This window comes from Triplophysa rosa, linkage group LG2 (assembly GCF_024868665.1).
Source record: "Triplophysa rosa linkage group LG2, Trosa_1v2, whole genome shotgun sequence".
Taxonomy (NCBI): Eukaryota; Metazoa; Chordata; class Actinopteri; order Cypriniformes; family Nemacheilidae; genus Triplophysa; species Triplophysa rosa.
In genome coordinates this window covers 9,125,778-9,141,889 of record NC_079891.1, presented here as the reverse complement: position 1 = coordinate 9,141,889, position 16,112 = coordinate 9,125,778, and the positions used below count along the sequence as shown (strand labels likewise).

Below are 16,112 nucleotides of genomic sequence, written 5' to 3'. Positions count from 1 at the left end.
TAGTCGGTGATAGTTTTGTACAATAAACAGAGACAGATAGTAGTATTTTACTTTTACTCAATTATATTATGAGACTGAAAATAGAGTCGGATATTACTTGGAGGAAAAAAATACAGAGCATATATCATGCTCTAGTATTTCATATACACATTTTTTAATGTTTTTACATTTACATTTAGTCATTTAGCAGACGCTTTTATCCAAAGCGACCTACAGATGAGGGAAACAATGGAAGCAATTGGAACAACATAAGGACAACAAAAAGCATAAGTGCAATAAAACATTTTTTTTACAAAATCTGTATTTTTTTACTTTTAAAATTAAAACTACTTAATTAAAAGAAGATGGTGATTTTAATGTAAACATGGATTAAAATGTTAAAACAACAATATTTATTTATAAAATGTAGTGGAGTAAAAAGTATGATTTGCTTTATAATGTAAGAAAATACTAGAACTTATTGTTTATTTGCAAAGTTTGCCAAAGGATTAATCCAAAAAAAATCTTTATTAGATTAATAAAAAATAATAATAGTTAAATTAGTCGACTAATCGAAAAAATATTCGTTAGATTAGTCGACAATTAAAATAATCGTTAGTTGCAGCCCTAAAACAGACAGAGTTTAACTCATCATTCATCAGTCTGTCTAAAGAAATATGAAGTAAACATGTTTCAGTACATCTATATTTCCCCAATAATGCACAATTTGGACTAGCCCTGTGATTATAAATAAACGGGAGCAGACATGTATGATTATGCAAGTCTCGTATCAAAACATAGTATTTTGCTTGTTTATTTTGCACTCCTGACATAAATGAACAAAACACATTTTTCATGATGCGCCTCTGTTATACTGTTGCTAACTTTGGCTGTCGCTGGACAGTATTTATCATTTAATGATGGTACGGTTTAATGATAATTGCAATATGACATATTACTATTAACCGTTTGACGTTTTTATCGTGGTTAATTGTGAAACCGGTAGTCGTTACACCCCTAAATATAATGTATAAAAATGTGAGTTAAAAAATACGATTTTTTAAATATTTTTTTTAAAGTTTGAGAAAAGTTTTTTAGCATTTAGATTTTGTAACCATTTCAGAATAAACTAGCGTAGATCGAACGAAAAACTGCTAATAAAGCAGATTGCACATAATGCTACAAAGACAACACTTACGTCAGGAAAAGATCATCATGTTTATACGGTTTACAATGTTTTTGTTCAGAAAACAAGCACATGTACAGTAAATGTTCGGGTGAAATTCGATTTAGTCTGTTAACATTAAAGCTCCGGTGTCTGCACAGAAACTCGCTGGTTTCTTGCTTTCAGGTGGGTTTAAACCTCTGAAAATGATTTTGGTATACATGTTTTAGATTTCATTTCCTGAGAAACATGTATGCATTTTTATATCTTCTGAAGGACATTACTAAATTAAAAAATAAGATGTATAAACAAAAAAACAATTTACAACAGTTGTCATTTTCAGAGGTTTACACCCACCTGACTTTAAATTAATCATGTTGCCTTCATAGGCATCACTGAATGTTTCTAACAATTGTAATAGTTGTGTTTTGTAGTTTTTGTCTCTAGATTGTCCTAAATCTAAAGAGATGAATCTCAACATCATGCGGTTACTGCTGCATCAAATATCCAGAAATGCTGAAAAAGCAAAGATTCTGGAAGACCTGGATCATTTTTCTGAAGATTTAATGAACAGCTCAATGACTCAGGACAAACAAGAAATCATCAAACAACTATGACAAATCATAAAAACTGTCATTAATTGTTCAGGAAACATCATACAGTATTAAGAGTCAGAGGGGTGTAAACTTTTGCCCTGGGCTATTTTTAGAAATTCTGTTATTCTCTGGTGTGAACTTTGTTTCTTTCAGGAAATAACTTGCTCAGGGCAGGACTAAATTAAAAATAAACAAAATTCCTCTTATTTTTCCCAAATTTTCAGCTTTTTCCAGATTCTGGGTGTGTGAACTTTTGAGAAGCACTGTATGGTGGTGGCAAAAGTGGATATATAGTGGTGGCAAAACAAAAAATCTTTTTTAGGATCATAATTACTCCTCAGGGAACATAATTTCCCTCCTTGACCCTTTAAATAACAACTTTAGGTTTTGTGCCTCTCCCTTCAGTTTATATAAATTGTATGTTAATGTATGTCATTTGCATTTATTTTTAAACCAGGAAAAAAACTCAATTAAAAAACAGCCAGTCTATCACAAAACTAAATGAACACCTTCAGAATGATAGAAGTGACCTGAACACCCAGTATGTATGTTGTCATAAAACAGCCCGAGAAACACAAGGACAATTACAGCTGCAGAGACCGACACCTACGTCCCAAGATCCGAAGGTTTATTTCTGAGCTGTTCCAGCAGCTCCTTGTAGCTGGGGTCAGAAAGCATCCCCCGTGTTCGAGAGTCAGCCTCCAACTTCTCATACAAGTTAGGAACAGAAAATGGGTTCATCTTCCTCTCTGCAGAACAAAACAATACATTTAAAAAAAGAAACATTTCCCACCATTTTTGAGAATGAACATTTCCCATGCTTAATGTAATAAAACACAGTAAGGTTAATAAATAGTTAAATATTTTGATGCGTAAGTGGAATCCTACTGCCTGAACACATATTTAGAGAGTAGTTTTGCTTCAAAATAGGGCTACTAAAGCAAACATGACGATCATGGATTTGTTCAAGTCTCACTGTATGAGGACAGGAACACAAACTAATCAGAGCAGCACTGGCAAAGAAGTTCGTTTTTCAACCATTTCACTGTTTGAGAAAAGCTATCGTCAAACAAACACGTCTGCACAACAACCGGTTAACTTTAACACCCAGATGAAAAAATACTGTAGTACAGATAATAACAGACATTTTATACTTGCGCTACAACTGTTTGGCTAGTGCTACACAACCTCTGTAGCACCAGTGCTATGTGCAAGAACACAGGCAAACGGGATCAGGGAACGATTAAGACAGTAGGGATGGGCATTTCTGATCATATTTCATTTCGAGTACTGGACAGGTTTGAAAAATGAGTACTCGATTAATTGGGGGCGGGGCATTAGAGGGGGCAGGGCTTGTCCCCCATACCATGGTGACAATGAAAATATTTTAATTACAACACTGATACGAAAATTTATGTTAATAAACTATAAGATTGAGTAAATAATTAAATCGACACAGTGAATTTTTAATAATCTAACAATCAATGTTTTTGAAAACAAAGTAAACATTTAAAAGAAATATCAGCGTGAGATGTCACATTTCTGTCTGTCAGTGTCTGACGGTAAAGTCTCTTATGCTCGTCTGACAAGTCTGTCTGATAGTAGTGTCACCTGACATTTTGTCTCCAAATATACTGGTGCGGAGCAGGGTGAGCGTTTTTAATCCATTCAATTTCTTATGAACTTCAGCGCACGTTCACGTGGCGCTCGTGGAGAAGAGGTATACTCGCTTTGCTCCGCGAGCGCAACGCTAGCTCAGCTTCCATGGGAATGGATTGAAAACGCTCGCCCTGCCCGCGAGCGGCGCGAATACAACAAACAGAAATTCTGTGCACACTGGATGCAGCGCAAAGAGACGCAACAAACGTCCAGTTTCTTTTTGCTTTCGCCATGTTGCATCGTGCCGCTCGCGTGCGGTGTAACGTTAGACAGAGTGTAAGATGATAACGGATCAAACTTGTAGTAGATTTGTATGTTTTGTATGCTGCTTGGCGCTGTACATTTTGCACTAGACTGTATTTTCGTCAGGTTTATCAAAGTGAAACCAAGCATCGCTGTGCGCTTTCAATATGCCCTTCTGCGCTCCGGACTTGACTCTGGACCGCAAACTCTCGCATCGCAACAATCAAATTTCTGGGCACAACCCGAAATGCCAGCATAACCAATCAGAAAGAAAGAAAATAATTAAAAACTGTATTTAAACCCCCAATCGATCGTCGTTTTCACTATCGATCGTCGCTGTCGCGTTCGAGTACTCTAGTAATCGAGTACTCGTGCCCATCCCTATAAGACAGTGTAAATATGCTGTCAATTGGGGTGAATGAAGTCTTGATTTCGCATCAACGTCACATCACATACTGGAAGCATCTGCAGTGCGTACAGTGTTTCGGTCCAGTCCAGAGACACAATATCACAGAGTGGATCATTTGCGCGAATCTGGAGAGGAAATAAAACAGACTCACTTACAGCCAACTAAAAGGTAATATTGCTTACCTGCTAACCGTGCCTCAATATTCTGAAGTCCCTCTTTAAGCTGCTGATTTGCTGGCTCCTGACGTAACCCCTCCTGATAGGTTGATTTGGCATCTTCAAGTCGCCCAAGAAACTCTAATGCAGCAGCTTTTCTTGAGTATCCCTTAAAATGTCAACAGATAATATAAATTATGAGTTAATTTTTATACTACATACATGCTTCAATTACATTTTTAAACTTATTCACCTTTCCCCAGTCTGGTTTGATCTTTATGGTTTGGCAGGCATCTTTCAGGGCATTGTCGTAATCCCCCTTCTTGGCATAGGCAGCAGAGCGGTTGCTGAAGAGGACGTGACTCGATGGGTCTAATGTCATGGCCTCTGTGTAGCACTTTACTGCTTCATCCAAATTTCCTGCGCTGAGCGCCTTGTTTCCCTGATCTTTCAACTGGGAAGCCTAAAAAACATGGAGTCAGTTGGAATTCTCTAAATACCATAGGCCCACATCGATTACCATTGAATGGACACAAAACCACAGAAACATTTCTCTTTTTTTCTTTCACAGAGAAGGGCTTTTAACACTAGAAATGGTTAACCCTGGGTTTTTCTAAACCCCGAGTAAACAGAATCCTGTGTTATCCGTTTCACACTACTTATAATTTACCAGGGGTTAAGAGATTTTGCTTGGGTATTCATAACCTGACGTTTCACAGTGTACATCAGTAAACCCTTTGTTAACATTCTTATCTGCATATTTGTGGTGTCAACAGTCATGATTGGATAAATACTGCAGCGTCAAACTGACTGAATAGAAATAGTGTGTGGTCGCTTTAAATAACCGAAAACCTAGTTGATCCGCATCCGAGAAAAAAAACTACGCCTCGCAAATCCTTTTTGGCTTTTTTAAGCCTCCTATGACATAACTTATAAATAAATAAATGATTGTTTACTCTGAAATGATTGTTTCTGTAACTGTGCACAGCTTGTGATATGAGATAGCGCTGTTCAATTGTTGATTGTCCATTGCCAAGCGTTTCAACAGCTGGTCGTATCATTCTACACCTGCTTCGTTTTACACTGCACATGTTCAGAACCCCAATGCGGGGTTAACCCTGCATCGGAGCAGGGTTTCATAACCCCGGGTAAAATGCAGGGATAACCCCTCTTCCAAATTACAAGTACGAAACTTTCGTTTACCTGGGGTTAAAAGAAGGTTTAGAATGAAGATAACCCAGGGTTAAGCGCAGTGTGAAAAGCCCAAAAGATTCATATTGAGGTTAAGAATGTTATGAGTGTGATTAAGTTATTTTTGGGGGGTGAACTATCCCTTTAACAGGGCTTGACATTAAGCATTGTCATGTGGTTGTCCTTCGGACAAGTAAATTTGTCATTCACTTTTCCGAGTACAAGTATTACTTGTCCGAAGATTAAAAAAAGATATTTCATTTGAAATGTCAATATAATTGTTTTGGATCCTGATTGGTCAAGTTTGCTTATAAGCGTTTACCTAGTGTCTGCTGCGGCCACCTAAATTTGTTAATACTTTCCATGATTGCTAAAGAACAAAGGCAAGCAGTAATTATTATTAGTGTCAGGGCTGTACATTAAATTGTTTTGCACATAGCACTCGTTCTACAGGTTTAAAGTTTTTTAGCACAGGCCAAACAATACATGTGAAGTTCATCACATGAATAGGCAGGTAACTGACAAATCACAATAATGTTACATACAGATGGATAAATTGGGGCCATATAAATTTTAGTTTACCTTTTATTCTTAAATTCTGTGCATTTCATTTTTTACTATACGGTAGAGATATATTTGTCCACATAAATTACTGTAGTATACTATAGTGTTATCTACTATAGTAAACTGCAGTGAAATTCCTAGATACTTTTTTTTTAACCTTACTATAGTATACTCTACAGTATTTACTACAGTTTATCAATTTACTACAAGGGTACTATAATTTACTTTAGCAAATACTACAGTATTTTTTCGTTTGAGTGTTCAAGTTAACAGGACTTTTATTTTGACGGGTCGTAGGAAAGATGCTTGAATTATAGTGCGTGTTTGACGATAGCTTCTCTAAAACAGTAAAAGGCTTGTAAAATAAACTCTGAGCAACTCTGTAGATTAATTTCATGTGTTTTATATCCTCATACAGTGCAGACGAAAACAAATCCTCGACCATCACTCGTATTGTATGTTAATCTGTGCACCTCATTCACTCAGACACGCAGAACAGCCAGATGACATATTTAAATAACAGGATTCCGCGTCCGCATCTAGTTATATGGACTCAATGATGTGCGCCATTGATTATAGTCACGCACAAACACGACAAACCCAATTCACACAAACAAGCAGGTGTGCCCCTGAACTTTTTGCTTGCGCTCCTAAAATTTCAAGTCAGGTGCAATAGTACTGTATTATTCAAAATTTTGGGGCCCTTAACATGCTTATAAACTATTGGCACGAACGTTGAAATCTGCGACCATTAGGATGACACAGAGGCTGGAACACGAGCATGGCACAGGGGCTCTACAGCGACCCTGGAAAAAAGTCAGAAACCTTGCTGCATATCTCATACATACTTGCACATATAAATATGAAGCTCTGTACACATGTAGAAGTCATCAAACCAAACAACTTTCGCGCTGCATGTCATATGCTCCGCCCAACAGGAAGTGAGCTATTTAAATTTGTTTGACAAGCGCATGCTCTGGAATTTGCTAAACTTCTAGGATTTTCACCCAACTGCCACCAAACTTGGTCACCATGATCTCAAGACATTGGGGATGAAAAATTGATATTGAATTTTTGATATCTCAAATGGTTTAGCTGTGGCGCGGCAACAAAGTTTTGGTGAGAAATGAGAAGTATATTGTAACTTCCACATACATTGCGACCGGTACACCGGTGCGACCTCAGATTTTTCTTAAGTCGCACTATTGAGAAATAAGGTCGCATGTCTGCTGATATCTTAAATACTGTTGCCATGGCAATGTGTCAAACATTAAATATTATTTTCAGGTATTTATAAAGCACTTAACATGCTTATAATCAGTGGCGGAGCTAGAGTTTTATATATGGGGTGGCCAAGGCTACTTCAGGGGGTCCACAGACATGACAGAAAATGTGTGTGTAACCCTGACCTGGCATCGAATTATAAATAAATAAAATAATAGGATTGCAGATAAGGGTACAATTGCACAACGTAATGAGATGTAGATTAAATAAATTATCAAATATAAATGATGAAAATGTTGAAAACAGTTTAATCTAGTGTTGATTTTGGCTGCCTGTTTTAATTTTAGTTTTAGTCTAGTCTTTGTGTCAAGCTGTCATTTTAGTTTGTATTAGTTTTAGTCACGTTTATACTCTTTTTAGTCTAGTCAAGTTTCAGTCGACAAAGTCTGAGCATTTTAGTCTTATTTTAGTCAGAATTATCCATGACTATTTTCGTCTAGTTTTAGTCAACGAAAACTGATGACATCTACTCTAGTTTTAGTCGACGAAAATTGTATTTTAGTCTCTTTTTAGTAATGCAATTCTATTTAAACCAGTCAATATAGTATAAGTACCTAGTAGTATAGACGAAACCAAAATTTTCTTTTAGCCAAACCCGTTTCAAACAAGGTTATCTTATTATGTTGGCTTGACAGAGCCAACATACTGATCTTGTATCTAAGCTTATTATTTTTCTTCTTCTGATCCCCAGAATTTCTGACTGCTACTCCTCCTAGAGCTTTCAAACTACATCCACCAAACTTTCCACAAACCTTCAGTCTGGTCTGACTTCAGTTGCTTTATCTTTTCTAACTGATCCGGGTTCTGGTTTTCGAAAACCGGACTCTCAAATCCACCTAATTTCCCATAGACTTAACATTGCGACAAACTTTGACGGCTCATAACTCAAAGCGAGGATGTCGTAGAAACTTGCGAGTTACCACGTTTGAAGAAGCTGGCAGGCTCTGTAAGAACTTACCTCACAATGGGGTGTAAGTTGTACCCCTGGTGCGTAAGAGCCCCCCAAAATTCCCCATTGACTTATATGGGCATGTTTCCTGTCCCATTATAAGGCATCATGACTGTCCCATGTTGAATAATTTCGCAGTACAACCACTTGGAGACAAGTGGGTGGGCTCATTTTACTCAGGCAACCAACCAGTATCCCAGGAACTTACTTAAGCTACGAAGCCATGCCCATAGCAACCATTTACAGCAACCTAGCAACCGCTCCCATAGACTCCCATTATAAAAAGTCCAGATGGATATCTTTGCAACACAGTGTCAGAGACAAGGGGGTGGGCTCATTTGGCTCAGGCAACCAATCAGTATCCCTGAAACTGAATTAAGCTACGAAGCCACGCTCATAGCAACAAAACTTGTTAGCCTAGCAACCATTTAACAAGACCTATAACTCTGCATCAGAACATCGTAGAGACATGGGGGTTGGTCTGTTTCACTTAGGACTTGAAGCATCATCAATTGCCTTCTGCTAAGCCACACCCATAGCAACCAAACAGGTTAACCTAGCAACCATTTAGCAATACCTATATCTCTGCATCAGAACATCGTAAAGACACGGGGGTGGGTTCGTTTCACTCATAGCTTAGAGTATCATCAACTGACATATGCTAAGCCACGCCCATATCAACCAAACAGGTTAGCCTACCAACCGTTTAGCAAAACCTATATCTCTGCATCAGAACATCGTAGAGACACGGGACTTGGTTCGTTTCACTCATAGTTTAGAGTATTATCAAGTGCAGATGCCAAGCCATGCCCATAGCAACCAAACATGTTAGCCTAGCAACCGAACAGCAATATGTATATCTCTGCATCAGAACATCATAGAGACACGGGGGTTGGTTCGTTTCACTCATAGCTTAGAGTATTATCAATTGCAGATTCCAAGCCATGCCCATGTGTCATTATAATCATGCTAGTAACATGCTAATCATGCTAACAACATACTAAGCCCGGTTTTAACACACTGGGGTCACATTATTTTTTCCATCATGTTAGAAAAAGTTTAACGATAAAACCTTTCAAACTATTTCAAACTCTTCAGGACAGGCTTCGTCAAGCCAACATAAAGTTTGTACTCGAACTTTACTTATCTAGTTATATTATTGTTACCTTATAGACTAAAGAATACATTCATTCCAGACACGGAAGACACTCTGATTTGAATTTATGGCCATCGGTAGGGGTGGGAATCACTAGGCACGTAAGAAATTAATGCAGACTTTTTTGCACGTAGCACTGTTGCTAGAGAGGTTTAAAGTGTGGTAGCACAGGCTAAACAGTAGCACAAGTATAAATAGTCCGTTTTCATCAAGTGCAGTTCATCATGAAATGGCAGGTAACAGACAAGAGACATTCATGTTTCATACATGGATAAATTAGGGCCATATAAATTTTAGAATACCTAAATTTGTTTTAATTTTTCTAATGTGTGTGTTTTTCCTTTTTTACTATACAATAGTGGTATATTTGTCCACATAAATTACTGTAGTATACTGTAGTATTTACTATAGTAAACTGCAGTAAAATTCTTAGATACTATCATGTTTTTGAACTTTACTATAGTATACAGCAGAGGGGGGAAAACTTTTTAGACCGGATGGCCACATCAAGTTTTGCAAACCAAGTGAAGGGCCGCATGCTACAACCTTGATAATAGAACATAAATGTATTTAAACTGGAGGTAAGCATGGAAAATATATTGCCTGACAGAAAAATGTGTCATATTAACACATTAAACAACAATTATTATTTAATATCTATTATTGAGTCATATTTACAACAGATATAATCTCACTGCACTTCTATTACTATGTACATTTCAGTCATCATAAAACTATTTCTGATAAAAATTCAGGAAAACCTTAGTAATTGCCTTTCCAAGTCTTGGTTATGTCAGTGTTAATGTGAGCAATGAGCCTGGTCCCCTCTCCTTGCAAGGGTGTCAAAGTCTGGAGTGATCTTTGATGTAGAGATCCTCAGGATAGCTGACAAGTGGCTGTTTGTTAGGTTTCATCTGCGGTGGGCTTTGTTGTAGTTCATGATTGAGTAGGTTTGTAGACACACATATGTGGATCCAAATAAAACAAGCATTCTTTGGGCATGTTTCTTAATGTTTGGATTTTTTTTTTCATTCAGTGAAGCATAAAACTGGATAACTGGTGTTGTCTGAAACTTCTTCAAAGTACTGTTACACTGGATGTCAATGAGTTCCAGTTGTGTGTCTGGTGGTGCATTCTCACTGTCAAAAGATAGGGGGCATGAGACAAGTTCAAGCTCAGTCTCAATTTTTGCAAAGTCTGTGAAGCGACGGGAAAATTCTGCATGCAAGTCGCTCAAAGTGCTGCTGTACCTCTCAATGTGAGACTGTTATTAGTGAGCTTAGTCCGCCCAGTGTTGGAAAATGAGCAAAATCTCGGCTGGATACATGTCTGGAGAACAATACAAGTTTGGCTTTGAACGCTTTCACGTTGCTGTACAGTTCGTGCAAAAAAACGTCCTTTCCCTGAAGTTTCAAATTGAGATCGTTCAGATGCCTCAGTGTGTCGACACAGAACGTGAGGTCGGTCAGCCAGTCTGTGTCTTGTTATTCGGGAAAGTCGTCAGTTTTACCAACTGTATTGAGGAACGTTGCTATCTCACCTTTTAGTTCCCAGACACGGTGAAACACTGTGCCGAGACTTAGCCAGCGCACATTTGAGTGGTATAAGAGGTCATGGTGCTCTGCCTCAGTTTCGTTAAGTAGCTGAATGAACTGCCGATGGTTAAGCGCTCTTGCCCGTATAAAGTTGACAAGCTTCACAACCACTTTGACAACATTTTCTAGCTTCAACACACTTCATGATGTATGATGCAGTGAAGAAATATTAGTTCTTCTGAGTTCAGGCATTCGTCTATTATTTTGTCTTGTAACCTTTTTAGCAGTCCAGTGTTTTTACCGGTTAGGTTTGGAGATCCATCCGTTGTGACACTTGTCAGCTTTCCCCACGGCAGGTTATTTTTCCCCAGGCAGACGGACACACTAGCCGGGTTTCCATCCAAAGTTGCTAATTTAGTTAATGCGCAAAATTGGAATATCGCATAAACATTTGCGAATAAGCACAGTTTCCATCCAACTAGTCAACCGTCACTTCCTAATAAACTGCGACTAAATATCAGTAAGAAAAGTAAGAGAAGTCACTGAATATAATAATTTTCATAATACTTGCGCAAGCAGACGATTACGAAACACATTAAATGCTGTGCTTTTGTGGATGCCTGCTGTTTGGGAAACACAGTCGTGATAGTTCTAAGAGGCAATTACAGAAATACTTTGACAACTTTGCTCAGGCATTTAAGAATGACCATAACATTTCTCATGCTTTGTAACAAGATCAGTACTCTTGTTAGTCAGGTTACGCCGTCTCTTAGTGCAGTTACGCTACTTTTTGGAGGAATTTATTCGGCAAATGCGTTTCCATCTCCCATTATTCGCATTAACCCTGCGAATTAAGGGTTTTTAATTTGAAATTTGCCGTTTCCATCACTAGTTTCTGATGCGAAACTTCAAAATGCGAATAAATGCGAGTGATGGAAACCCGCTTACTGTCATATAAATCAACGGCCCTGGTCGTTCCCATAATTGATTCCATCCCAAGAAGTTCCTCTGTTATTTCGAAATTTTCATTTATTCCTCTGACAAAAATCAAAAGTTGAGAAGTGCCAAGTTGATGTCAGTACTTTCATCCAGTGCGATAGAAAAAATACTGAAGCCGTCCTCTTTCTTTTTTTAGTTCGGAGAGCAGCTCCTCAGCAATAACTTCAACGCGCCTGGTGATTGTTCTCCGCGATAAGCTAATTTTCTCAAACTGACTTTTAGAACCAGGACAAAGTATGTCAGCAGTCTTCACCATACAGTTTTTCCCAAATTCCACTTCCGAAAATGGCTTGCTCTGCTTTGCAATTTTATGTGCCACTACATAACTAGCTTTTGTTACAGATTCTTGAATTGCGCACTGTTTCGTAAATGCATTTTGCTGGGCTTTTAAGTTTGTGGCAAGTTTTAAAGCCTTGTTTGCCTTTTCTGCAGATGACAGGTTCACAGCATAATTCGAATGCTTGCTTGAAAAACGACGACTGAGGTTGTAGTATTTAAAAACGGCAATACTTTCATGGCATTTTAGACATACTGCCTTTTGTCCGATACTGGTGAAGAAGTATTTTGTTGTCCATTCTTCGTTGAACACACGACATTCAGAGTCCACTTTTCTTTTTTTCGCCACACTCGTTTTCACTCATTAACGTCCGAGTTATTAGCAATGCATTCTAATTCTACGTTAGGCCCTAACTGTACTGCGTGCGTTTATACTGCCACCTATTGGCGTTCGCTTATATTGCATCAAATTAGTAATTCAGAACCAAAACATTACTCAAATGCAGTATTGTTTTAAAAACTCCCTCGCGGCTCGCAGGCCGGATGAAAGTTTTCAGCAGGCCGTATATGGCCCGCGGGCCGTAGTTTTCCCCCCTCTGGTATATAGTGTTTATCAGTTTACTACAAGGGCACTACAATTTTCAATAGCATACAAGGGCACTACAATTTTCAATAGCAAATACGTTCACTAAAGTATTTTTTGTCTGATTGTTCAATTTAACTGGACTTTTATTTTGACGGGTCTTTGGGAAGACGTTTGAGTTTTTGTGTTTGACGATAGCTTCACTCAAATAGTAAACGCTCATAATATAAACTCTCAGAGCAACTCTGGAGATGAAGTTAATTTGTTCATATCCTCATACAGTGCAGACGCAGATAAATACTGTGCACATAATTCACTCAGACACGCAGAACAGCCAGATGACATTTTGACAGGATTCCGCTCCGCATCTAGTTACATGGACTCAGTGCGGTGCGCATTGATTATAGTCACACACAAACAAGCACAACCACGACAAACATGCAGCTCTGTCTAATGCACATATTTTTCTTATTCTACATATATGTCGTACTGCGGTTTTTTTTTCAAGTTATTTGTCCGGTCGGGCACGTAAAATTCTCTCTCACTCGTCCATACAAAACATTCACTTGTCCCAGACAAGCGTTAATGTCAAGCCCTGTTATGACTTTAATATAGTTTATCATGTTTCTCGTTTTCCCAAAATATGTTAGTTTAGCTTGACACAACTTGCATATGTGGGTCTTGTCGAGGCCATCCTTCAGCTTCATAGAAACCAAAATGCTTCCATACATGAGCTTGGAATGTAAACTGAGCCGGTCGGATTTCTTTCTCTGCCATCATCGTCGTGTCTTATTTGCACGCCGTCAAATATTTAACATTTAGAAAATCGATTTTTGACATTCATGAATCGATTCAGAATCGTCCACGTCCGCATCGCGATGCATCTAAGAATCGAATTTATCCTGCACCCCCTAGCCATCGGTCCCTTTCTCCGTGTCAGACTTAAATTGGTTTGTTGTCGTTTACACTAACTCACCGCAGCTGCATCTTCTAAATAATGCCGCGAGTGGGGCTTGAGGAAGTGACGTCACCTGCATCTGCGCAGTGCGACCTGATGCAGCCCCTGAAGTGAGACCCAGGAAACAGAAATACTGCAAAATAATAACAATAATGCGACTAAATGAGACGAAATAACGTTATAACATTTTGTCTCGTTTTGGTCAACGAAAATAAAGAGACATTTTAGCATAGTTTTTATTTTGTAAACCACATTTAGTGTCATTTTTATTCGTCAACAAAATTGCATTATACATTTAATTATAGTCATCGTCACATGACTAGACATGTGCCCGGTTAACCGCGGTTACCACCAAATCCTGCTGAAACCAATCTGGCTGCGATAATGCAAGGTATCATTTATTTTATTGATGCGTAGCTTGTCCATGAAGCACGGCTCTGGGATCAGTAGAAATGCTGCTCGATCTAAAAGCAGTGCGAGTTTGAGTCATTATAATGTGCATTTGAAAAAGCAACACCCGTCAAACATGATCATTATAAATATACTTTATTATCATGAAAATACCTGAGGAGCCTTGAGGATCGGTGATAGAAACATGTCCTTAGGCATTTCCTACTACTACGTGTGTTATGGTCTTCTTCTGCAGTGCGTATTTGGAGTTTCTGCACGAGAGCGCCCTCTGGCTTTCGGATGCAGCAGCATTTTACCGTACTTCGCTCACAAGTTGTGCATAAATCACGTGATATATATTTTCGGTTAACCGGACATATGTCTACACATGGCCAGCATTTACATTGCGTCTCGTCTCGTTTTCGTTACGTGATAAAGGTTCGTTGATGACGATATTTAGTCATAATTTTCGTTGACGAAAGCAACATTAGTTTAATCCTGATAACCCTTTCATTTAATTTACACAGAAACAAAGCAGCACTGAAGGTGTCTTTAAACTGATGTGGATAGAGCAGCATATCAGAGGTTATAAATATAAAACATTCTCATTCCATAGGACTGCAAGATTAAAACAAAATCATTGATGCTGATTACTGCACTTGATGTTGTCATCGTGATTATTACTTTCAGATATTAGAATACATTAAAGCGTTTTACACGGTATAAAACAAGCCGAGAAGCTTTTATTAATTATTTTATTACAGTTTTATTTCTGTTTTGATTCTTAAGGAACACAAAAATCTGTGATTCAAACGGGAAATATATAGAAAACAATCAAAGAACATCCAACATAACTAAAACACTCAATAGCTTCTGGTTATATATTACTGACAACTCTACATAATGAATCTCTTTCTTACAGCATATCTGTACGCGGTTGTTAATGATAAACTTTGTGAGCGTGGCGCATTTAAGTAGAGCTCTTCTTCAGCGGTGAATCATTTAAACGCCTCTGATTGGCCATTATTTTCATACGATCAACTTGATGGGCTGTAGTGCTCAAAGCTGTAGCAGAGCAAAGACGCTGCAGGGACTAACTTTTTGCACTGGTTGCACTGGTGCGCCTAACTTTTTTCTTAGGTGCACCAGCACAAAAGTTAGGTGCACCCAAATTTTCGACCGCATCGCATTTAACACAGCAGTTTTACAAGTTCACTTTTTTTTTTTTAATCGCTGTCCATACAGTATAGGCAATATTGACTTGTAAATAATTAACTAACAATCTGGTCAACATAAAGTTCTTTATTTGAAGCACAATTCTACAAGAAAGCAGGGCTCTAGACTAACACTTGAGAGAGGTGGCACTGGTGCTACCAAGTTATTCAGTTGGTGGCACCAGCCCTTAATTTGATAGCACCAGAGTCGTGGGGTGAGGTAAGAAAAAAGAATCACTAAAACTTCATTAAAATGTGTTTAATACATTAATAAATCAATTAGAAATTAATACAAATCATTGTTTATGATTGAATTATTTTTATTGTATATGTAAACTCTCTTTCAACACTTTACCATATTTAAAGCACATCTTTCTTAAAGCTACTTTCTTCCTTTATTTGTTGTGAACGACTCCTATAAGAGAACACAATTCCTTTAATATCAGTGAGTGTTTTTGGGCCCGTCCGTTGTTGTTTGATGAACATTATAAACAGAGATCTTTATTATGCTGCTGCCCCTTTAAGAGCTCGCGCAATATACTGGAACACGTGTTTTGTTTCCCAACTGTTTGGTCATGAAACAAACTGAATACCTTTACAAGGTTTCTTGTTAATATGGGAATTTTTAGGTTATTTTGTGTTAATATGTCCGTTTCAGAGTAAGAAGGCGTGAAAGAGAACTCCGTTTAGTATTTTGTGCTCTGACTCTCTGGGCGCGCGCATCTCAAACAACCCGCGAGACCTGAAGGCTTTTAGTGATTATTCTTCATGAAAGCTGCATTGATACACGTTTGGCTTCTATCAATA

The 16,112-nt window shown here is 38.0% G+C and overlaps 1 protein-coding gene across 1 annotated transcript in view; it reads right to left on the bottom strand.

Moving 5' to 3' along the window:
- Positions 1 to 16,112, bottom strand: part of stip1 (stress-induced phosphoprotein 1) — a 75,906-nt gene that overhangs the window by 36,226 nt on the left and 23,568 nt on the right. Inside the window, exons 2-4 of the mRNA XM_057325295.1 lie at positions 4,460 to 4,669; positions 4,234 to 4,375; positions 2,351 to 2,489 (exon numbers count right to left, since the gene is read on the bottom strand). Of these exons, the coding sequence (XP_057181278.1) occupies positions 2,351 to 2,489; positions 4,234 to 4,375; positions 4,460 to 4,669 (491 nt within the window). The remainder of the gene's footprint in view (positions 1 to 2,350; positions 2,490 to 4,233; positions 4,376 to 4,459; positions 4,670 to 16,112) is intronic.